The sequence below is a fragment of the Pempheris klunzingeri genome, chromosome 22, assembly GCF_042242105.1.
Source record: "Pempheris klunzingeri isolate RE-2024b chromosome 22, fPemKlu1.hap1, whole genome shotgun sequence".
NCBI lineage: Eukaryota > Metazoa > Chordata > Actinopteri > Acropomatiformes > Pempheridae > Pempheris > Pempheris klunzingeri.
The window spans coordinates 9,698,470-9,722,733 of record NC_092033.1 but is presented as its reverse complement, the minus strand read 5'-3'; the positions used below and the strand labels follow the sequence as shown (position 1 = coordinate 9,722,733).

Here is a 24,264-nt window from a genome sequence, read left to right as displayed (position 1 = left end):
GCGTTGCACTAATCATTCTGGTCTGGACTTGTCGAAAAAAGATTGTCTTGGATGCAGACAAATTTGCTCTTCTGCTTTCGACTTTCTAAGCTGCCTCGTCGAGAGCCGAGACGATCTTATCTGACCTTTCACCCCGTAATCAAATTCTCATTGCATGTCACATGCGGTTCTTACCATCGAAGACGAGATGGAGGAGCAGATAACTCCTGTATGTTCAGGCGCTCCAAGTTGCGGGGATGTTCTGGCTCGTCTCTGCTTTTTCAATCATGTCAAGTGCTTTTCCCGGGCACTGCTCAGGGCCCAGCCAAGCGCTCTCTTGGCCAGCGGTAATCCCAATGAAAAGCCCCTGCGTGTGAAATGAGTAAGTTTTACAGGAGCTGGGAGAGGACTTGAGCCAGGCCATTTTTGATTCAGGGGGAAAATACTTTTTTTTTTTAAATCTTCTTTTAAACAAGCCGTTCGCAGTGCTGATAAGTTCATGTTTGCAAAGGCTGTTAGATTGATTGCTTAAGAGTAGCGGTCCTGGATTGAAAATTATATTTACTGTCACCTCCGAACTCTCCTTTGAATACTCATCATCAAGGCTTTTGACAGGTTAACAAATGAGGCTCCACTTGATGCCGACATATCAGTGATATTGGTTTTTAACAACACCTTGTGACAAATCGACCCAGAAATAGCCTTTGCTAGGAAGACAAGGACATTATAAGTAAACACCCAAAGTGAAGCAAGGACAAGAGATGAAAGAAGCGACTCTGTATAATTAAGTGCACTGTAAGTGGCTTTCAGCGTTCAGAGTGGCGCATCCCAAAACATCTGTGACCCCAATCACGTCACAGTCCCTGTGTGTAACTCAGAAATGCATTATGGTCCCTCAGGGGATTGAAGGGAAAACATCTTCCCTCTTTGTTTCAGACGAGCAAAACAGTTTCATCTCTGGGTGAGTGGCTGGGTTTGCTGAGGGGACGTTCTCAGAATGATTTAAGTTTGAATCTCTATTTGAAATATCCCAACTGTAAACTGTTGAATCTGAAATTGTTTGTCCTGTGCAAGGGTCTAAACAATTAAGATATGCCACACAAGTAACACAGAGGTAACGCAGAGTGGTGACTCCAGAGAAGCGCCACAATGAAGTCAGAAGATCACAGAGTCTGGCGGTTGCAACATCTGCTATTTTTCTAGCTTGGTTTCTGAGGTTGACCGATAAATGCATCAATATGGGACTGTCTTTAAGAAGTGCCCTTTCATCATAGTTCAAACCATGGTGTGTTGAATAGAAGTGCTAATGAATTGCCTTGATGTATGTTAATGTTGCACGTATTGTTTAACTCGCTGGAGCACCTAAATATGAAAGATATCTCTGTGAAACCCTCCATAGACAGTCAAAGAAAAAAAAAATTAGAGAACCGTTTTCTTCCTTCATTTTGTTCCTCATGTAACTGATAGTTGACCCATGTTTGGATCTACATGTTACAAGTATGCGGAAGTCTGCTCAGTGAATTAAGAGCATTATCGTGTCAGGAATGTTCATATGCTCGTATCAACTGAGATAAGAGAAGCAGTAAATTCGGTTTAAAGCGGAAGGCCAGTTTTCATTATAGTGTTTCTGGCCACTAACTTGTTAGCTCGTGTTAACTCACTGCCAGGGTTTTATGTCGCACAAGTTTATATTTATCATTTATCATGTAAGGTGAGGTTAGCGCATAGGTTGGAGCATTTAGCAGCTACACAGCCAGATATTTCCTCCAGGAGTTGGTGGAGACAAGACCAGAAATAAAAGGAGAGAGACTATTGGACTTACATTCGCTAGATGGCTTGGAGATGTGTTAACAGGCAACTGTTTCCCAACTATTTCACCATATCAACTTTATAAGGTGTTAATATATCAGTGCTGTGTTTATAGCTTGTTGCGCTGCCCCCAAGTGGCTAAGAAGAAAATAGAATTAAAGCAGGCTTAAAGAATAACTGATATTTTTAAACATGGACCATATTTGAACATATGTTGGACTTCAAATGGCTGGGGGTACAAACATTTTTAGAATTGGTCCAATAGATCAGTGATTCTCAACTGGTGGGTCGCGACCCAAAAGTGGGTCGCGGGCCTTTGCCTGGGAAAAAAAATGTTAAGAAAAAAAATCCTTTTATTCTGAAGGGGATTTTTGCCGTCTATTCACACTCCTTTAACAGTAGGTGGCGATAATGTCCTGTGATGCTAATTGACACCCGCCATTTCACAGTATAGAAGAAGACCCGCAAAGTTTGTTTTCTTGCTAATTGAGCAAAACGCAGGTACGACACCGACTACGTGAGATATGGATTTTCTTACACTGAGGACAGAGGAGGACAAAAGCCTCAGTTTTGTGCAGCGAGCTGTTTCACCTGAGGATGAAGTGAGTGCTGCTTAATTTTCTTCAAAGCACAATGTTTTTCAGTATCTACTGATGAGGTAATCAGAGGGAAAGTTAATTTTGTATATTTGAATCTTTTTGAATTGCACTTTTTGTCTAATTTATTTTGAGTTTGTGGATAAAAGCTGCTTCTGAAGAAACTGAATTGTTTCCACAGTGCTGTGTGTTGGTTGTCATAGATTCAGTGAATGATTATTCTCAGCTAAAGCTACATAATTTGAGTCTTTTTCAAAATACTTCTCAGCAGTTGCACTTTTTTATTTCCTGTTTGTGCATGAAAGCACTGTTGAGTCTGTTAAAACAGGCTGAAGTTACTGAAGTGTTCTGTATGTTGTAACAGCCTCCTGATCAATGGTTTATGAAGTGCTACTGATTGAATATTATTAATCCAGGGCTGTTCAGTGTGGATCCACTGATGCAGGCTTATCACAGCTACAGTTACAGTAACATTCTTGAAACCTTGTGTCCCTAAGATGCACCTTTTGGTTTAAATTAAAATGCAGCTAATTGAGAGTCTCTCTAGCATCGCCACCCGCTGGTCGTTTTGGTTTATCATTAAACTTAATGATAAACTTAAACTGTGATATCCTGTACTATCTCGTGTTCAAGCTGCTCCATCTTTTCATTAAATACATTTGAGAAGTTGAACATTTTCCTCGATTCGCGGCTTGTCATTAAGGGGCGATGGTGGGTCCCGAAGCCAGACCAGTTGAGAACCACTGCAATAGATCACAGAGAGAGGGCGGCAAACAGGCGGTATTGGCTGCAATGCGATCCATCGGGGCTGTTGTGCCACTACGTCCAATAAATGTGCTTGTTTTTGCCACTGACAAATCACAGATCCCTACAAAGATAGACCAGTAAGATCCTTTTTGTTTTACCAGAAACAGCATTTCAAATGCACCATTCAACCCCACCAGACTCCATTGACAAAAAGAATAATTTTAAATCGCTGAACACAGGAGTTGCTGGTCAACTGCTGGCTTGATCAGTCAGTTTGCTTGTGTTATTGAGTGTTACACAAAAATTGTTGTATGCAAACTAACTCTTTAAAACACCAAAGTCGCACAATTATGCAAACAAACTAACAGATCAAGACACTGGTCAGCAAGCAACTTCGGGGTAAAAATACTTTTTTTGTCAATTGAGTCTGGTGGCTGTGAATCGAGCGATATAATTGCTGTGTCTGGTTAAACCAAAAGGATCTTACAGGTCTATCTCTGTAGGGATCCTTCCTGCAATATTTTCAGACACTTTGAGTAACAATCTGAGCCTGTCAGTGGCAAACACAATCACTTTTAGTGGATATATTTTGATCTTACACTATTGCCCAAAGGATTACATTCCAGCCATTGTAGCTTTTTCGACACCAGTTTTCGGCTACTACTACCGGACCAATTGCAAAACTTTTGGAACCCACAAGCCATTTTGAACCCAAAATAAGTCAAATTAAGGGTCAGGTTTGAAAATACCGCAGTTACCCTTTAAGATGAACAAATAGAAAAGGAGATGTGGTTTTACAACAACATCCAATATCCAATAGTTTGAAGGTATGGTAGGAATCATCCAAAGCTTAGCTTCAATAGCAACATACAACAATGTAGTCCTCACAGTGAAGCCACAGGGTTCACATACCCTCCAACTCCAAACAAAACCAACTTAATGTCGTCTGTCCATTCATAAGTTAGCCAGCCAAGTAGACACATGTAGTTGGGGTTACAGGAAGACGTGTTCCTCCTCTTTTGGCAGAGGCTAGATACTTTTAACTTCATGAAAAATCCCTTCTGTAAACCTATGAACTGTAAATATGTTGTCCTAACAAACAGTTTGTGCATGTATCTGATTGTGTGCCATTCAAACAACCCATGCCATCTCTGAATCATCTCTATTTTTTGATAGCTGCTCATAATAGTTATCTCTCATGGGTTGGCGCTCCCAAGGCTAACTTGGTGATGGGTTTCTGCCCACTGTGATATAAATGATGCCAGGAATGTCTGTGCCTCTAGTGGATTCATTATCTAAAACATGTGCCCTAGTTGTGTTGAGGCTGTTTAAGTTACAGTATGCGCTTGGAGCAGATAAATATTGAGGGAAAGAGTAAGTTAATGAAATGAGTGAGCGAAATCTCTTTGACTGAGTTGTGTGTGCAGGAAGAAATACGGCTGAGGTGAAAACACTTATGTCTGTCAAGAGGAATTTTCACTGTAAGCATTTTAGAAATGAGAAACACCGCCTCAAGACACGTAGAGAATTAAAGTGAACAATGTGGTGAGTAAAACTGATGAAAAATGTGTTTATGAATAGTAATTTAAGATGGGTTTTTGGGCATGAGGCTTTTAACCAGATTTGCGTACATAAAGAATTAAGTGTTTGCAAGGAGAAACAGGCAAACCTCATGAAAAGTGTGGTTTGGTGGTGAAAAGAAAAGATGTCACCATCTCTTACACTATCCCAATGTATTTAAGCATCACCATATTTTCTTACTCATTGGCCAAGAAAAGAGTTATGATGTTATTGATGTCTTGTTTTTGTAGTCCTTACCCTCCTTAGATTCGGTGGTGGCGGCGGACAATCAGTCAAACAATAGGAAGGCGGGAGCAAAGAGTCCCATTTTGATTACTAGCAGATTTTATTCACGAAAGCACTTAGTGGTTGACTCTGCAGATGTCATGGCTTTGAAACTGCTTTAAAGCCACAAATGGAGGCTTGAACCCAGTATGTATTGAATGGGGTGAATTAGAATTTCCCCTTTGGGTTGATAATGGTGCCTGGTTCAGTGTTTAAGGAAAGAAACGGCAGTAGATGTGCTGAGGGCAGAGGATGAAATGTTAAAGCCTATCTTCTTGCGCTGGGATGTGCTCCAGCTTTTACAATCCTTCAAGGGGCAGGAAAAACAGTCCTCTGGCAGACCGATGAACTTGCATGGCTTGTTCCTCATAATGAAAGGGAAACTGAAACATGCAGATTTTTTTTTTTTTTTTAAATCAGAAACATTTTATGAAAAGTATTGTCATAATAAACAAAATCTGCCAACTTCTGACTTTAGAACATGCTGAAGACTTGAGGTTTCCTCCCACGTCAGTGTCCCTGCTGTTAAACAGCCCCCAACTCCATCCTCTGCATCACTGTCATTTGGTTTGATGCATCTTTTTTGTAGCACTCAGTATAGTATTATGCAGGGAGTTTTGACGGGTTTCAAACAGTCAGATCATCATAGTCAGAGTTTGGAGTAACTGCTGCCCAATGCAACTGAGATATATGAAAGGCAGCATGTACAATACCAAGAACATCCTAAAATCTTTGACAATTATCGTATGGAACCGTTGGTTTAAACTTCTGTGAATTCCTCTCTTCTCCTCAAGCAGCAAGCATACGTGACTTCATAATTGTAATAGTTATACCACCCTTATGTCTGGAATCACTCCTCACGCCATCACATGGAGAAGATATGGGTTTGTTTACTTTTACATTGTCCTTCCTTGTCCCATTAGGTCCCAGCGATGCTGGTTGGGGCTGCTGCTAACCCTTGGCTGGCCCTTATGCTTCGTAGACCGCAGCCGACCCATTCGTCTGCCAAGACATGACCGCCAAACCTCAGTCCCACGACCCTCCCTGTGTACACACCATATGTGGATCCCAAAACACTGGTATCCACGGACAACCGGGTTCGCAAGTTTGCCAGTGCCCTCTAAGATTCTTATGCCAAAACTGTAGCTTTGTCATGAAACACCCATGCTAGATTTGGGAGGATGACGACCTCAAACCGTCGATAAACGTAGTAGTTTCTTATCTGGCCGAGCGCATGCGTGTTCCTCATGCTTTTCCCTAACTGAGACTCTTCACAACTGTGTTCAGCAGCACGGTGTTGAATTTCTACCTCAGTGCACTATACTCACATTGTAAGCAAATCTCCTTTTTGTAGCATTAGATTACACTTAGAAGCTGCCATCCACTCTCTCTCTTTAAACCACGAGGTGGACTTCTAAAACAACTTGCAGCAGTTGGGGCGTAATACAAAACCAAGTCCAAGCTGGGGATCAAGCGAATCGCAAGCAGTTACCCTTTCTACCTTTTGTAATCAATAGCCACTGAGTATCATCTTTCAGTGACTGTGGATTTTTTTTTTTTTTTTGTCTGGAGCCCAGAACAGCTGTCAGAACAGAAAATCAAATGCACGCTCATATTTCACTACAGCTTGTGTCAGATCTGACTGTGAAAAACCCTTGAGCGAGGTTCATCAGACAGTTCCTCAGGATTTAAAGGGGTCTGTTTGTGCACGAGGAGGTGTCGGTGTTTTTCATGTGCTCTGGCAGTCTTTCCATGGTGGTGATGGAGCTGTCAGTGGTTGATGGTAATAATCGGGATGGTGGAGCCAGTGTTGCCAGATGGAGCGGGTTTTCAGAGTAAAAATTGTTGGGATAATCTGGACTATGTTTTTTCACTGTATAGGCAGTTTCCACTAACAGAAAGTTGGGCTTTAATCTATTAAACTAGCCCCACCATTCATCCCAGGATGACTGGGGATGAACGACGTGTTCTGATTGGGCTGCCTTGTGTCAGTTCAATCTGGTGTCATGCCTGCTATGGTCTGTGAGCTGTGCATGCAGGTTTTTTTAGATTCTGTGGAAGGTGTTAGTAGGTGGAAGCTGAAAGGGCTTGAGGTGGAACAGGTAGCATCTGACATGCTTATGTGTTTGCATAGGTTGAACTAAAATAAATAGTAGAATGTTTTGGGAAATAAGCAAATTACTGAAGAGGGGTAATGAATTATATATTATATATATATATATATTCTATGGAGCTAGAGCCAGGACATGATTATTAGCTTAGCTTAGCATAAAGACTGGAAGCAGGGGGAAACAGCTAGCCCAGCTTTCTCAATCACATATGGTACCCAGCGACTGGCAGTCTGGCACGGTGCTTTCCATAAGTCTTATCATCACTGGGAGCTTGTTAACAAGCAGTAAGGACTTTGCTCCGTGAGTCATTTCACAGAGTGGAGTCATCACTGTTTGAAAATAAGACTGTCTGGGAATTCCAGGATTAACTTTTTAAAAACTTTTGTACAGTTTAAATGAAACAGAACACGAGACAATGTGTCAATCAGATTTTGTAAACTTCGAACAGAGCCGAGCTAGCTATTGCCACATCGTTATGCTAAGATAAGCTAACTGGCTGCTGACCACAGCTCTATTTCTATTCAGTGATATTCATATTGTCATCTAACTCACAGCAGAAAAGCAAATTAGAACATTTCCCAAAATACTGAAGAGTTCCTTTAATCTTCGTAGTGAATTTTCCAAAGTTTCACGAACAGACTTCAGTGGAAGCTTATGAAATGTCTGAACTTTGGTACATAAAAAGAGTACACATAGCAGCTGGTTGAGTTGAGCTGCCCTAATAGTTTAAGTCGCCGGCTGCTATCATCATCATCAACTTTTCCCCCAAGCCTCATGCATATAGCTAAGTTGCGGGGAAATTGCTCCTGAAGATAAACAGAGAAACAAATGTTTTGTATTGGAAAACAAAACATTTGTTTGATAGATACTTATGATGAGGTAAAAAAATGGATGTGCCATGCAAACTATGATGAATCTCCCATTCGTCTCAGCGCTGGATACTGACACCATCCTCTGCCTTAACTGTGATTGCCAGATGCTTCACAAAACCAACAGAGATTCGTTGGCGCGTCAACCTTGGCACTGAACCGTAGCCGAGCACTGCACACACTCTTTCCATTTCCACGCATGGCTGCCCCACGCAACTCTTGTAAAATATACTAATATGCATAAGCTTACAAGGCCAACCGTAGAGTACTGTGTGTGTGTGTGTGTGTGTGTGTGTGTGTGTGTGTGGGGTGGGGGGAATCGGTTTATGCTTCTCCCCTCATAAAAACCTGAGAGGGGGAGATTGAGAAAGTTGGCGTGAGGGCTTGAGGGATTTAAGGTTCAGGAGAGATCAGATGACAGCCCTGCTACCTTTACTCAAGGGCACAGTTATGGTGTTTGGTGTTGAGATGTAGGAGGAGTGAGGTGATTATACTGGAAGGTTTGTTGCTCGTGTGTGCTACAGTTGGTATTTGTTTGCATTCAGCATCTGTGTATAGGGACATCAGAGACTTTCGGAAGAAATCTGGTGAAACAGAACCTGAAGGAAGGTCATCATGAAGGGACTGTGAGGGATTTTAGATGGGTATGCAGTAATTCATCTCTGAATTTATTACCTTTTCGTGTGTGTACAAAATGCCTCGAAGTTTCAAATTCCTGTACAATATAAATTCTTTGTCATCTTTCCCTATTCTGTTTACACTATGTGGATTTATAAATGCTTAGAAGGAATGTAGTGTGTTCATATTTCAGCCCCATACACATGATTTACTCTGCAGAGAGAGATAGCCTTTCTCCTTTTCCTGTTTCCTCCCGATAAGCGCCAAAAAGCGGAGAACCACACAAGATAATAAAGATAGAGGAAGTGCGGAGGTCTCGGTATAGCTGTGCTGTTTAGACGCTCTCTCAATTGTGGCACAATGGAGTGCTATTTAGAGGAGTGATGACACAAGTTGTATTATGAAAGCAGATGATAGCGATTATTATAGATAGTTGAAAATAGAAGGAACTGGCGACTGCGGTTGAAAAAAAAAGTTGCTTTGTTGAAGAAGAAGTAATATTCATGGTTTGAGGCTAAGCTGTTAAGAGTTGGAATTTGAATTGTAATTTCCTGCTTCACCATATAGCTACAGTTTTTGGTTTGTGGTGTGTTGTCTGTAGCCCGATCGAAACACCAATCCACTCAGGTTTGGCTCGGCTTGAAGGTGATTATTCTGTGTTTAAAACTGTAAAGCACATCATCCTTCAAGTTAACTATCCTCCTTAATTTTCTAGGCAGGGTCAGGAAACGTTTAAGCCAATTTTCCTATTGTGATGAACTACCCATTTTAGAATTGCTCAATAGTCCGCTCACCCATTTCATGGAGGGGGACTGAACTACTAATTTCTGCAGAGTACGTCTCATGATGGGATACGTAGCTGGTTTTTCAGGTACTTACTTTGGAGCTTGCTGGAGATAAGGTGAATCACTGTTTAAGTAAACATGGCAGTTCAGACTGCAAGCAACCCACAGTGGAAGTCAACCCTGATAAATGGGAGAAATCTGCATTTGATAATGGTTGTTTTCCTGCTTCAGTCAGCCCAAGATAAACCAGCCACCGTATTTATCTGTCTGCAGAATGTAATTTGTTTCTCAACATCATTTTGAAATTCATGGATCAATGGCTATGGGGAAGGCTGCATGGTTATACTGCTTTCATGATGAGCTATGACAACACTGTAATTTATTTTTGATGTATTTTTCTGTAACCTATAATACCTCCACCGTTTGTCCAAGTTCAATTTATCATTTTCATCTTTTAATCTGGTGGACTGCACTGAAGGGAACTGAATTATGCATGTTTTGCTTTTGAGCATGGGCAGTTTATATGAGCTCTGTGGCATTTTTACTTTCATTTTGATACGAAACGTGGGGGGTTGCTTGGACCTTGTCGATACTTTGGTTAAAAAAAATTCAGTGTCTGAGGCAAATAATTCTTTCTTTTTCATGCGAATTGGAGCTTAGGGAACATCCAAAGGCACTGTCCTGTTGTAGATGCGTATCTCTGCTCTGTAGACATGGCATGCAGACAGATTAGAGGTCACCACTGAGTGTGACGGTGCCAGCTCATTCACCACACTGTGCATTTCATCAAAAAAATCTACACAGACATTTTCCCCCATGGCTCGCTCATTACCGTGATACCACCTCCAGTCAATCCATTACCTAGGCGGCTGACAATGACAATTTGATCTGCACACCTTGGCCTCGCCGGTTTTGCCCTCCTATGACCAGCAGCATCTATTCACTGATAGCGTTGTCAGCACAAGAAACATGCCATGCTGTAGACACTAGAGATGTTAGCGTTAGCATTAATCTCCCCGTTACAGCCGTGGAGATTAATGCTGTCTTTTGCTCTCTAGAAAGATGGCCTCATAGAGTGCCAGTAAATCAAGTGTTTAGTTTTGCAGCTGTAGAGAAATAACAGGAAAAGTGTGACTCTTTGGGAAATGTGCTTATTCGCTCTCTTGGTGATAGATGACAAGATTGGCTCAACACTCATGTCTGTACACGGTACCACCAGTAGCCAGCTAGCTTAGCTTAGCACAAAGGGTGGAAGCAGCTAGCTTGGCTCTGCCCAAAGGTGACAAAATCTTCTTGCCTACCAGTGCCTCTAAAGCTCACTTTTTTTGTTACACTTTTCATGTATGAGTTTCACAAGCTATTAAAGACTTTTTTGTTATCTTCTTATGATATCTAATTACATATTTTGTTACCATCAGACAGAGCCATGCTAGCTGTCTCCTCCTGTTTCCAGTCTATGCTAAGCTAAACAAACTGGCTGTTTTCCTTTGAGCATGGCCTCATGTCAGACCTGTTTAACTGTGGAAATGAGGGGGAAGTGTTCAGTTTCTTTCCATCAGTGCTTTCAATAGCTGTGATTTATATGTATATATTGAATAACAAAAAGAACAACTTCAACACTTGGAACCCAGCCCTCCATCCAAATGTCATGACGTTGTAGCATGACATCATGTCTGCTTGTCCCTCAAGTCCATCTCAGAAGGGAATATGGTACTTTTATGATGTTATACGATGCGTTTTATGGTTTCATAATGGAGTTTCCTGCAGCATTTTAAACAGGGCCATATATTTTGGAATCCCTGCTGATAGTTTGACAAACTTGGATTGTATTAAACCTCCTGTGGGGAAATGCATCTGACACATTTTATTAATGCATTGAATTCTGTTGGTCTCATAATTCACAGGTTATGATTATTTGTGCTTGCCTTTGGAGCCTTGATGGTTTTCGAATCGCTAAGATGTAAGATGTTTGAAAAAGTGATTTCAGTTAAAGCACCATTGAACCTCTTAAACCAACTTTTTGCTTTGTCTTAAGCTACGGGTCAAATGGATGGGGTTTAGCACTTTAGCGATGACTTCATTGGTTCCAATGTGAGTGTCGCGTCCAGGCAAATGGTTTCGTTGTACCAGCCGTGTTCAACAGATCACAGATCAGAATTTGAAAAGATCTTAGATAATTAGCACAGATCCTTGAAAAGAAGACAGATTTGGTTTGGGTTGGCCCCTGTGGTACCCCTGTATAGCTACCATTTCTCTCTCACTAATGCTGGAATGTGACAACTGGTCACGGCAGAAGAAAGGACGGCCTATTCTGGATTGGATACAGTGCTGTACGGCCTGTTAGTGCAGCATACTTGGCCATTACAAATGCTGCATGTGAAACTGACCACTGAAAGCTGTCAAAGCACAAGAAAGCCTCGCTGCTCCAGAGTGTGACACTGCTGGGTGTTTTGTTTTCGGTACAGCTCTCGCCCATTCTTCACACACAACATAAAGACACAAATCCTCTACATTCTCAAAATAGCTGCATTTTTTAATTTGTGATCTGATTACAAACCAATTCTGGGGGAGCATTAAAAGGGTTTTTTTTTCTAATCAGAGACAGAAGGCTTTTTGAGCAGACACAGAATGCTGCTTTGTTTCTCCAGCTGCTCCCTTGGCAGCACTGCAGCACTCAGATCCTCCATTGGCTCTGTGATTTGTCATCAGCAATTAAAGTTGTCCTCATTATAATGTCCACAGCAGATCGAAAATGATCCAGCTTCTCAAAGGAGCTACGAAGTTTGAACAGAGGATTGGTCTCCATGGAAAAGACTTGTCCTACAAAGTATGAACTCTTCATATCCACATTTGATGAGCCTTCAGCAGAAACACTCTTCACTCTTTATGACTTCATAGTTTTACTTTATAGAAGAACAAGTGTCAGGAAAAAACAATGGTTCAGTTGTTCAACTTCTAATTGTTTTTCAGGGTGTATTTTGTTTCGTTGAAGCTTAAAGAAAAATAACTTTTCCCTGGCAAGAGACAGCAGACCCATCTAGATGGTGCCAAGGTCTGCCACACTGTTGATTCCAGTGAATACACTCAGTCTGCAACACCCTGGCGAGGGCATCGATGGGTGTTGTTGATGCTGTGCGTCCACACCTGGTGCTCGGCATGTGTGTGCCTAAATTTGAACATGTGTGCGTATAAATTATACAGCTGGACAAAGGTGAAAAGTGTATTGAGAACATTGGCAGGCCTTTCTGAGCCATGACTCGTCACGACCCATCAACATTCACCTATTCCCCGTAAAGAAAAATCAATTCCAGGCAACGTATATGTCATTGGAGTTCAAATCCCCCCTTTTAATTCAGGTGTGGAAGGGAGGGTTTCCATAATGATGAGTTTAGGTGACTGGAGGTACACATTTTTATAGGTCACTGTGCCAACACCTGCAGGATTTCTGGAACTAGGCCAGTGGGATTGATCGTAGAAGCAGAAGGAGCAATGAATTAAAGAGGTAGGGGAAAAGGGAAAAGGGGTTGTACCTAGTGCAAAAAAAAGTATGTGATCACGAGCTGGTGGTAGTGAAATAGTCAAGCCACTGCAGCTGTACTGTAATAGTAACCTTAGCAGAATATTTTCATAGGATAACCATCACTTGTTACTCACTTTTTCAAAATATTGAGCAATTTTTATCAGTAGTAAGTAACAAAAGCCTGATCCTAAACTATGGCTGAAATTACTCTATATTCATTATATAGTGCACAAGAATTTACTGTCATTTATTTTATTTGCACAACTCAACACCTGTGAGTGAAGACACAAAACAATGATGGTAAGTGTCCAAAATCATGATTGAGTAAACTGTTGAGCATCTATTATATCTATTATGTACTAAATGAGTGGACAAGGAAGTGATTTTGAATGCAGCCATGAACTATATAGACAGGACATTATAGTAACATCCCCCACTGGATTACAAGACACGACCTGTTGAGACTTACCCTGAATTTTGAACTCAAATAGATAATTACAGAAGAACAGAATATTCCGTTTTTCCCTCATTCAAAATATAGTTAGAAGTTTCCATGGAAAGCAGCATCCCTGTTGCATGGTTTGCATATTGCAATTAAGATAAAATTGGCAGGCAGCGGATTAAAACCACAGTAAAATAGCATAATTCTGCATAAATTCCTGTACAAGCAACAATGCTGTATCTGCAGCAGGAAAACATACAGCAACATCTGTCTGGCATTTTAAATCATATCCCCAGCCTGCACACAGCAGGCGCAGCTGTGATTTATGTATTGTTTGTCTGTGTTATGGAACAGCACTCAGTCCGTTTTTAATCAAGCATCACATTTATCACTGTGGATGCAGGCAACTCAGGGAGGCCACCCTAATTACCCGTCCACAGTCAGACACTGTAATCAACTGTCGAGACTGTACGGGATGCTGAATTTGGACAGACTGATTGGCTGCTCATTTGTTTTCTTGTAACATGCTGGAGGTGATTTTCTGGTTGGATCCCACCAGTGGAATGGATGGATGGAGGGTGTTAAACTTGGCCACTGCTTCACTGATAAGAGCTGGATGTGTGGCCAAAGATTTTAGAAACACTATTAAACTCTCCTGCAGTGCTCCTGAACATTGGCTCATTTAAATGTGTTTCTCACTGTGGATGCTGTTTGGCACAGTACCATAGGCATATGGCATATTTATTGGGTGAGACGTTTATAAAATACCTATAAATTTCACATTAAGAGCTCCTATCTTAATGTATAAGGGAGAAACTATATATATAAGTATTTTTCCAAAGAAGTTCCTGGTGGTCTTCAGCTTGTTCATGGAGGTGTGAAATTGTAATTTGCTGTTGAGCTGAACTGTACACTCCCCCAAACCTCAGTCTCAAGTTGTTTTCAATTTGATTGCATTCACACATTTTTTTATATAGTTCAAATACTCTACATGGCAGGCATGCTTGGAAGCTCGCTAAGCATGCTTCAACAAGCTGCTGTTCTGCAAGGACAAATAATTACAAAGACTTATACATCTTCAGTCGTACAGTAAGTTGTCATATTCATTGTGCTGTGTGTTAAAACTCAGTTAATACCTCTGCTTTTTTTTAGGTGTGAGATTTGACCCCTGAAATCCCAACCCATTCATTCCCTTCACTGCATCTGCTATAGTTATGCCCTGGGGGAGAGCAAAGCATTAGTTTTACTAACTATTGATTTCCCATTGCCTCTCCCTCTGTTGAGGCAGAGGATTCATCACAGACTTTTATTGACACCATCACTCAGGAAATGTTGCGGTGGGCTCGGCCTCTTTTTTTAGCTGAGGTGGCATTGTTGTCAGATCACCTCTGTTTTGTTCGACCAGCTAATAGGAAGTGATCAATCAATCACTGAGATGGAGATAAAGACTTGGCAATCAATCTGCTGAAAAATACATGAAGGAGTTGCACTTTCAATGACTGGGTTCATCATTTTTTAACCACTTGAAATGTAGTGTGGTAGAAAAATGTCTGTGTAAGATACAGTGAACTCAAATGACAGTGGACTTGTAGAACAGGTTTGATTACAGTTGAACAAAATTAAGACACATACCACTCTTGTGTCTGGGTGGAGCAAGAGCCAGGAGATGGTTAGCTTAGGTGAGTGTAAAGGTGGGTAGCAGGGCAACAGCAAAAGCGAACTCCCTGGAAAACCTTTTTTTGTTTAACATTTGTGCTTGTGTGTGGATTAAACAAATAGGATATAATGTGTTCATAAGTGAGCTTTAGAGTAGGGTAGTTTGCATATTTATGAGGTTTGGACAGATCTGGTGTAGCTCCTGCTTTCAGCCTTCTTAAGCTAAGCTAATCGCCTCCCAGCTCTAGACTTATTCTCTAGACTCATACTTAATGGGCAAACATGAGAGTGGTATTGATATTCTCATCTAATTTTAGACAAGTGGCAAATAAGTGTATTTCCCAAAATGTCTTACAATTACTTTGAGCATTAGACATATCCTTGCACAGATATTGTAGAAATTTTGCTTTGCAGTTTGAGGTTAGGTTTAGGATCGGTCATCAGTGGATTTATGGTAAAAACAAATTAATTTGCAATTCAGATTTGAACCAATCAACAGATCATTGCAGAGTGCTGTGACTTTTAGAAACTAAGAAACTAAAAGATTTGAGTCAACAATTATTACAAATTACATCACTGTGTCTTCAAAACTCTCCATTTACCGCTTGGTTGGATTTAAGCTGCCAAACTCAGCTGGTTCCCAGCTGATACATTTCAGACTAATATCCTGACAGCAGAGCTTGTAAAATGGTTAAATAAGTCAATGTTTGATATTCCTGTAAGGACCATATATATTTTATCCATATATATTTTCAAGTCATGGTCCACAGCACACGTCCATGCTGCTCACAATGAGTTGACCCTGGACTATTTGGAGTTAGTTGTTCTGCTAATCAGGAAACCGGCTTCACAGGGGACATGAAAGCAAGTCCTTGGCCTGACAAAAGAGAGACAGCCAACTTCCTGACGCTTAGCTCAGACTGTTTCTGCCTCTTTGAAGCTGGGAGCCCCCGGAAGAAATCTTTTTCTCCTGATTGGCTGCTTGGACAGACTGAGGGTGTAGAGGAGACTTTATCTTAATCAGGTATTAGTTGACTGTTGGGCTGACTCGATGATGAAGCTAAAACAGCTGGACTGGAGTGATGAGGACTAGCCATCTAGGAGTGTGCTCTTTTGATCACGCAAATTAAATTCATGAATACTTAATATTACTTAGAGTTGGGCCAAATATTGATGTGTGTAGTGTAGGTCACTTGAGGTCATTGCATTAGTATTTTCATTGGAGTGCAAAATTGTAGATTCAGTCTGCCCTTTTCTTTTAAATGTTTATGCTGGTTTTGTTTAATGGGTAAGTTGGCTAACTTTATGCTGTAAACATTCTCTTAATTAACACTCAATCAACAAAGTTTCTTCAGAGGAAACATACATCCATTGCATAAAACTGTGAGCACCAAATACAATTACTGTAAATATGAATCTTTGTTGTATTTGCTGCAGCTGTCTAAAATAAACTGTGTTGTGTAATTTGCTATTTCTTCACATTACTTAAAATAAATCATTCAACCGGCCTTGTCGTTCCACCAAACTTCTGGCTGGTTACTCTGCACCCTTGGGAAAAACACTGGGAGCTGCAGGATGGGCTATTTTTAATCAATGAAAAGATAGATCCTGTGAACTGAGCAGGAGAGGAAAAAAATGTAGGTTAGTGCCTTGAATACAAAGTAAGTTTCATCCTCTGTGTCTCAGGTTTATTTTCAGTCATAAAAAAGATGAAAATCTTGCCCCCCCCCCCCCCTTCTTGTTTCACGTCATGGGTGCCCAGCCACGCTGAACACCATCCAGCAGCGGTTTATCACTGCTCGCACATTTCAAATGATGGAAAGAAACAAATAATTGCATCTGAGCTGGGCATACAATCTGCCAAATTGTTGTCAAATTTCATCTCATGCACCAAGAAAGGGAAGACTCTTTGCAAAGCTTTCATTTTTTCACAACTAGGCCACTGGCAATATGACAGACTTTTATGAATGCTATCTGGACATTTATGCGTTTTTTCCTCTCCCTTATTCGTTCGTGTTTGCCATGGGACGGAGTGTGGGAAAGTAGCGGTGCCACTTCTGGCCGGGGTATTGTTCTGCCAGTGGTGCCGCTGACGTATGATGTTTGAACACACCCTTAATGCTCACTTCCTGACCTTTCAGCCTACAGATATACAAACTAAACAGATACAAAGAGTTGATAAAAAAAGGAAATATTGTATTAATCTATCGTCTGTGTCTGCAGCATGACCATTAAGTGAGGAGGAAAAAAATGGGATTTTAATAGGAACTTTATTAAGATAGGAAGAAAAATGCTCTATCGACTCCCCCCCCCCCCGCCCCCTCAACATCTTACTCTTCCATCTTCATCACCATCTCCTCATTTGCCTGCCATCGTGCTGTGGCCACATACTGACAGGATTATAGCAGCTGATAATCAGCCAATGAATGAATCACTCAGGTCCAGCCAGCAGGCGTAATAACTTCATGCATGATCGTTCAGCCTTGCACAGTGATGGATGGGTAGGTACCTCTAGGATTAAAAAGAAAAAACAGGACCAGATCACCAGCTCCACATGTTCAGCTGCCTCATGTGGTGCCGTACAATACGCTTTCTGCTGGAGTGACCACTGAGGGGCAATTTAAGGGATTTTTTTTTTATCCTCAACCAGCTGTGGTGTTCACTGGGAACAAAGCCATGAACAGTGTTTTTCTGTCAGCTACAACACCACATGGAATTAGGACACTGTTTCATCTACATGACATATGGTGTCATTCTACATGTGGAGCCTTGAGCACACATACACACATCCTTTAATCAGATTATTTATTGACCCCCGACCTCCATGCATTTCTCAGACAACTCTCTGGACTCTATGATCACTTTCTAATCCTGTTACAATTGGATTAACACGGAGGTGATCTGGACCCTGACACCCACACATACACTCTCTCCATCCCTCTGGACTGCACCACCCCGATCCCACTGCTAGTGCATGTGAGACGGAATCTGAATGAAGATGAAATCAATAATTGGTATGAGAGCCCTGTCTTCCAATGTAAATTGTAATGAGAACTCAGAAAAACCTGATGTTTAAATCAATTTATTTGATTTATTATCAGTAAATTATCAGGCATTTGTTTTTTACTTTGTCAGGATAAGTCAATGGAAGCATAATTGGTGCTTTCTCACAGATTACTGGAGATAAACAGAAGGAATATACTCATAGATGGCTTTAACTCACTTATTTAAACACATTCTTCATTAATTCTCCCTGCAGTCCTGTGATATTAGGGCTGAAAACAATTAAAAATAATCAGTAAATGCGCTCACATTGGATAAAATGACCATTTATTGTGGTCCTATTACTTTTGCAGTATGTTGTAAAGGCCCCTACTGTAGATGCTGCTGTTTTTGGGCTTTCTCAGACAAAAATCAAGCTCCTTCTTTTTAGAAGTAATCTGTGACTATTGTTGATTTCTCTTAAACCGTTTGAGAACAACATGGATGTGCAAATAATTTAGACAAATTTCGCTTGTTTCTAAAGGTGGCAGCTGTGGGATCACATTGCTCTTTAGTGGCTCCACCTCAGCACATTTCCTGCTGTGCTGCTATGATACAGATTTGTTTTGTCCCTTCAGCAGTGAGGCTTTTTCTAGTCTTAGTCGCCTTCGTTCCTGCTACTCCTGCACAAAGCCAGCAGCATCAGTGGTGTGTTTACTTCAGAGATGAGCCAGCCCAAGATTAGCATTGTGTGAATAGGCCTGTCTGCCGCAGCTTTCTGTCTTTGTGCTTAATTAGCACTCAGATTGCTCAGTAAGGAGATGGAAATGTAATAGATCTTGGCCAGACAAGGGGTATTGAAAAGGGCTATGGACCAAAGCAGACCAGTTCAGATGAGTTATTAAGGGAGAGTAGAGAGATAAAAAGGATAAAGGAACTGAAAGGAAATTCAGGGTATAAGATGGGTGGAAGACGGAAATGATGTGAACTTAATAAGTACTAGAAATTGAGATTAAAAAAATGGATGGAGATGGGGAAGCTAGAAAGAAAGACACAATGGAAGCAAATGGAGGAGAAAAAAAAGAATGAACAAAGAGGTGATGATATCCATGATATAATGTCCAGATCAGTATCCATTAACAGTGCTGTTTTTATGATGATTGGCTAATCTATCTCATTACTGCTGCCAGGGAGCAGGAGGATGCACTTTGCTACAAAAGGTTGTTATTCAGCAAGTCCTGATTATGTTAAGTGATGGCAGTTTGCACTGCAGATGTTTATTAGAGGGGAGCAGGCCGGCCAGTGCACATGCTGCAGACAGACAGGCTGGAAGAGAGCCCAAATATTTAAAAGAGACTCAAGTGCAATGTTTTGCAATGCAGTTAATATTGCTGATCTTTTAATGGAGCACAGAAAAACATTTAAACTAAAGGTAGGCTTATTCAGTCGGACCACAGAGAGTGGGAGAGAGATTAATGCACTATTATGTGTGCAACTTGTCATTTGGAATTTGTAAACTGAACTTTACGAGGATGCAATTAAGGAAGCAGCTGATTTTATAGGGTTGAGTTTCTGAATCTGGGGATTCAAGCCTGTAGCTGAGAGACAGAGACTTACAGGCGTAGGTTTATCATAAAAAGATATATTGTAGTGTCTTTAATAGCATTATGAAATGCTCTAAATTTAGGGATATATCAAACACAAAGTATCCTCTAGGGCTCCATGATTATTGTATCATGTTTTGCTGGTACTGTGATTTGAATTTCCACAACAACTAATGTTTATTTCTTTGAAATGGCTGTATACAATTGCCCATATAGCCTGCATTACTTTGCTAAACAGAAACAGAAAAAATTGTATTCTGATAGATTTAGCAAAACTAAAATTCTGCTCCACCTCAGCTGTGTTTTTGGAAGATGCAACACTTTCCATTCCTTCCAAACAAAATCATGGAGTTCCCCCTAAGAAAAGCTCTTCTGTAACTCCTCTTCCTCTCTTTGTCCACATCTCCTCCTTCGGGATTGATGTAGTATAATAATAAATGATTGCTTTCATTGGATTCACTTGCAATGCAGGAAATGCAGGGATACAGAATTGTGCAGAAAATTCCAGTCTGTCCCTTATATTTTGCACATTTATATGTACTGTGTATTTGCTCACTCTCCCTAAAAGAGGCTCCTAGTGTGCATCTGCAGGCAGCCACAGCACATGGAAAAGCAAATTACTGGTGGTGAGATCACTGTCGAGGTGGTGGAGTGCTGCATTTGCATATTGAAAAGACACATGCCCAAACACTGAAAGACAGCCAATTTTCTCTTCAATAAAAGCAGCGGACAGGTGAAAGAAGACCTCACCCTATTACAAATGGACTTCAAAAAAAAGATCCTTACCCCTACCCGCTAGTGTCTTTTTACAGCTCCTGATGGAAATCCCTCCGATTTTACCTCCCCCCACAAAAAAAAAAAAAAAGATTGAAAAGACCGACCCGGTCCTGTACTTTGTGGATTGTGAATGGAGTGCCCCGCAGCCTGCCTGCCTGCCCCACATACGATGGCTGAATACAAAAGAACCCCTTCTGTAGGAGCAATCACTACGGGAGACCACTCTATCTGCACCGCTGCAGCGACAGGTCTCAATGAAGCCATCAGCACCAGCTCTGCTGTCACAGGCTCTCTCACATGTGCACTCATTCACAAACACAAAGAAAGACACCTTGCATGTAGCCATTTATTCCTTTAGCCCTTATAGGAACAAACACATGGTTACCAGTACTCTCAACTCATTCCCAAACCCTCATGGCTAATGCATTCTTTTCATCCTCCAGCACTGGGCAGGAGCAGGGAGGGAGATGAGTGGCTGGCGCTGATTTGAATATTTAAATTATTTATCACCAGAGACTATTGAGATCCAAGCCATGTCAAGGGACACAAGGGAGCTGGGTGAGGGTGAATCTAGCCATGTTTGGATTTGATAGGGTGCAGTTATTGCCTAAAGGGGGACAGGAAAGTGGAAAAACGTGGTAGATTTTGATGGACATGTTATTCATTGTGTCAGCAATGAATCAAAAACAGCACAGTGAAGTGTGGTTGCCATACTCTATACTCTTCATGTAAAGACGGCATCAATAAAACTTTCAATGTTGATAATGATTACTTTTCAATATATGTTTTGTTTCTTCTATATCATGAATCCTCCCACAATCATATGATACTGTGGGATTGTAAACCTTTCTATGAATAATGGCTCACTGTGGAACTACAGTAAAATAAAGAAAAGGTTTGTAAACTGATGTAATGGACTGGGTCTTTAGAAACAGTGGACAAGGGAGAGTTCCATGTTAGCACGCAGAGCCTGAGAAACACACGCTTGCCTTTCCCTGATGGAGAACAATCCTGGGAAATGGAGGAATTTACTATAGCTCACGCGATGACAGGGCTGTAGGCTTGAAGGAAAAAACATTTGAAGTAGGATAAACACATTGAACGATGTATGGTTTTGACACCGGATTCTAAGGTTAATGTGCCATCTGATTTTTGAATTTTTCTCTCTATTTTTCTCCTCATTGTCAGTCTTTTCCCTTTTACCTTGTCTGCTCTCATGCTGGGTACAGGCTGGCAGCTCGATCTCCCTCTCTCTCTCGCTCTCCCTCCCTCTTCTTTGTGCACTCAGCACTAAGTTACAATCTCTAGACAAAGGAAGTCCTCGGCTGGCCCCCTGTCGCTGTCCTTTTCCCTGTCTGGTGTTCACCACGCACAAGCACAGTAATAGTGCTAGAGACAGAAAATTGCCATGAGGCAAGTTTATGACATTCAACCTCACATGAACCACAAGTTTCCATGTAGCAACATGCACAAAAAATATGTGGCCTGGAAAAAAAAGATCTGCATATGTTGTGCTGCAGTTCATCACCCTTGATCCCTGTGGTGAACCTCATTTGTTGCAGTCTGTGAGTGCACACAAATGCAGCTCATGTCTCCAGTAATGATCCGCTAATTATGAGAATCCACTGCACCCTTGGGGGTGTGAAACCACCTGCCCACGTGTGTGTGTGTGTGTGTGTGTGCGAGCGAAGGTACCTGTGACATATGTACATGCTGTGTGTGTGTGTGTGAGAGACAGAGCAACAATGCACATCTGGGAATTTAATCACACACTTGGTGGCCTGCATATTACATTTGCCTGTTCATTAAATTCTCCTCACTGCATTTGTCTATTAAATTTCCCTCAAGACTGGAACATCAGCAATATGGAAAACATACTGTTCCACATGAGGCCGCGCTGCACATGTAGCTTGTGTCAAGTTTTTCACTTAAAAAAAACAAAACTGAAAATAAATTATTCATACCCACATGTTAAAATACTTAGTTTCATAATATGCTTTTTTATTAAACTTAAAATTGCTTTGTTTATTGTCCTTAAAGCCGCTATTATCTTTTTTTTATATTAGCATCTGATCACATGACTGCATATACGTAAAACTCGTAGTGATGTGAAAAAATTCTCTTAGCAACTTTTAGTTAATTGTTTTAGTTTTATGGCTCACGACTTTTCTGTTTTGGTCCACTCTTACTGCACTGATCTGTGTCGTTTTCATAGAAACATCATTTCAAATTAATCCTGATGTTGCTATGATTCTGCTGGATGTGTTAAGAGGCGACTTCATGCTAATAATTTCGCTACACTGACTTTAAAGGCATACTGAGTAGGATTTGTCGGTACCAGCTTGCCCCCTCCTTCTCTGGCTCAGTGAGCAGGTGAGAGAGAGCAAGGGTGGTCAAGCGAGCTAGAGAGTGAATGAAGAAAGGGAGCAGCGTTAGTGAGAACAAAGCTGTGAATCAGAAATAAAACTTGTTAAAACATATTTGTATAGTATAACAGCAATAATGAAAAAGCCATATTAAAAAAGCACAGCTACACCAGCAGGAAACTGAAAAGAAAAAGTTTGAATGGAAGTAATGAACAGATTAAGCCATTCACAATGAATCAATGAGAGCTAAATGCTTTTGATGAATTTTATGATTAGGAATAATTTGTTATTTCTTTTGCTCATTTTAGCCGAGCCATCAAGACCAACCAGGACCTCCTTCCTGAGACTGCATGGACCAACATCCTGTATGATGACTTCTGGGGCACACTGCTCACTCACAGCGGCAGCCACAAGTCCTTCCGCCCACTCTGCACCCTCTCCTTTCGCCTCAACTACACCCTGCACGGCCTGCGTCCCTGGGGCTACCACCTGCTGAACGTGGTGCTGCACGGCCTGGTCACTGCCTTCTTCACGGCCTTCAGTCGGTCACTTCTCGGCGGAGGACTGTGGAGCCTGCTGGCCGGCCTTCTTTTCGCCTCGCACCCGGTTCACACTGAAGCAGTCGCTGGTGTGGTTGGCAGGGCAGATGTCGGCGCTGCGTTATTTTTCTTGCTGTCTCTTCTCTGTTACATGAAACACTGTGGACTTCGTAGGGACCCACGTGGGACTTTTCAGAGCAGGCAATGTGGTGGCAGCTCAGTCACCTGGTGCTGGGGCTGGATGCTGGGCAGCCTGTGGTGCGCAGCAGCCAGTATGCTGTGGAAGGAGCAGGGGGTGACGGTGCTGGCCGTGTCAGCTGTGTACGACCTGTTCGTGTTCCAGAGACTCCGGTTTCGCCAGGCACTTCTCCTCCTGCTGGGAAAGGTAAACAAATGCATGCCACTGGGGCCGGCCTGGCTGTTGTCACTGGCTCTTCTCTTGGCGTCTCTATGTATCCAGTTTCCTCTTCCTTCCCTCAAAGGCAAACCTCATTCAGCAGTCTGTTAATGGTCTGTTCCTGTATGGTGGATTACATTTTGTGTGTGTGCTTTATATGGTTTGTGCATGGAAATTGTGTGTGTCACACACTGTTTGTTTTTCATTAGGAGCGTAATTAGGAAAGCTGTTTGCCGGTGCACAGTTGGTGCAAGACAAATAAGCTATTCTCATTTGTCATCTGCTAAACAGGAAGAAACTATATGCAGAGAGGAAGTTTTCCACTTCCCCGCAACTTCAGTTTGCTTCAGTAAATAAATACACATTAATGCAAGGAAATTTAGATCAGGATCTCAGCCTCAGTGTGTGTGTGTTTCCGGAGAGGAGTTGCACGGGAACAGTTATTTTTGGGGTGTGTTGGTTTTTCAATCTGAAGTGACAAAAGGTATGTTCAGAAAAACAATAACACAGACGACTATGGTAAATGATGTGGTCCACTTGTCATTAAATAAGCTGTCCAAACATGCACACACGCACATAAACACACACACACACACACACACACACACACCATTTTCCCCTC

The 24,264-nt window shown here is 41.5% G+C and overlaps 1 protein-coding gene across 1 annotated transcript in view; it reads left to right on the top strand.

The window, feature by feature from the left end:
- Positions 1-24,264, top strand: part of LOC139221843 (protein O-mannosyl-transferase TMTC2-like) — a 53,627-nt gene that overhangs the window by 2,260 nt on the left and 27,103 nt on the right. Inside the window, exon 2 of the mRNA XM_070853786.1 lies at positions 23,015-23,630. Coding sequence (XP_070709887.1) covers positions 23,015-23,630 — 616 coding nt within the window. The remainder of the gene's footprint in view (positions 1-23,014; positions 23,631-24,264) is intronic.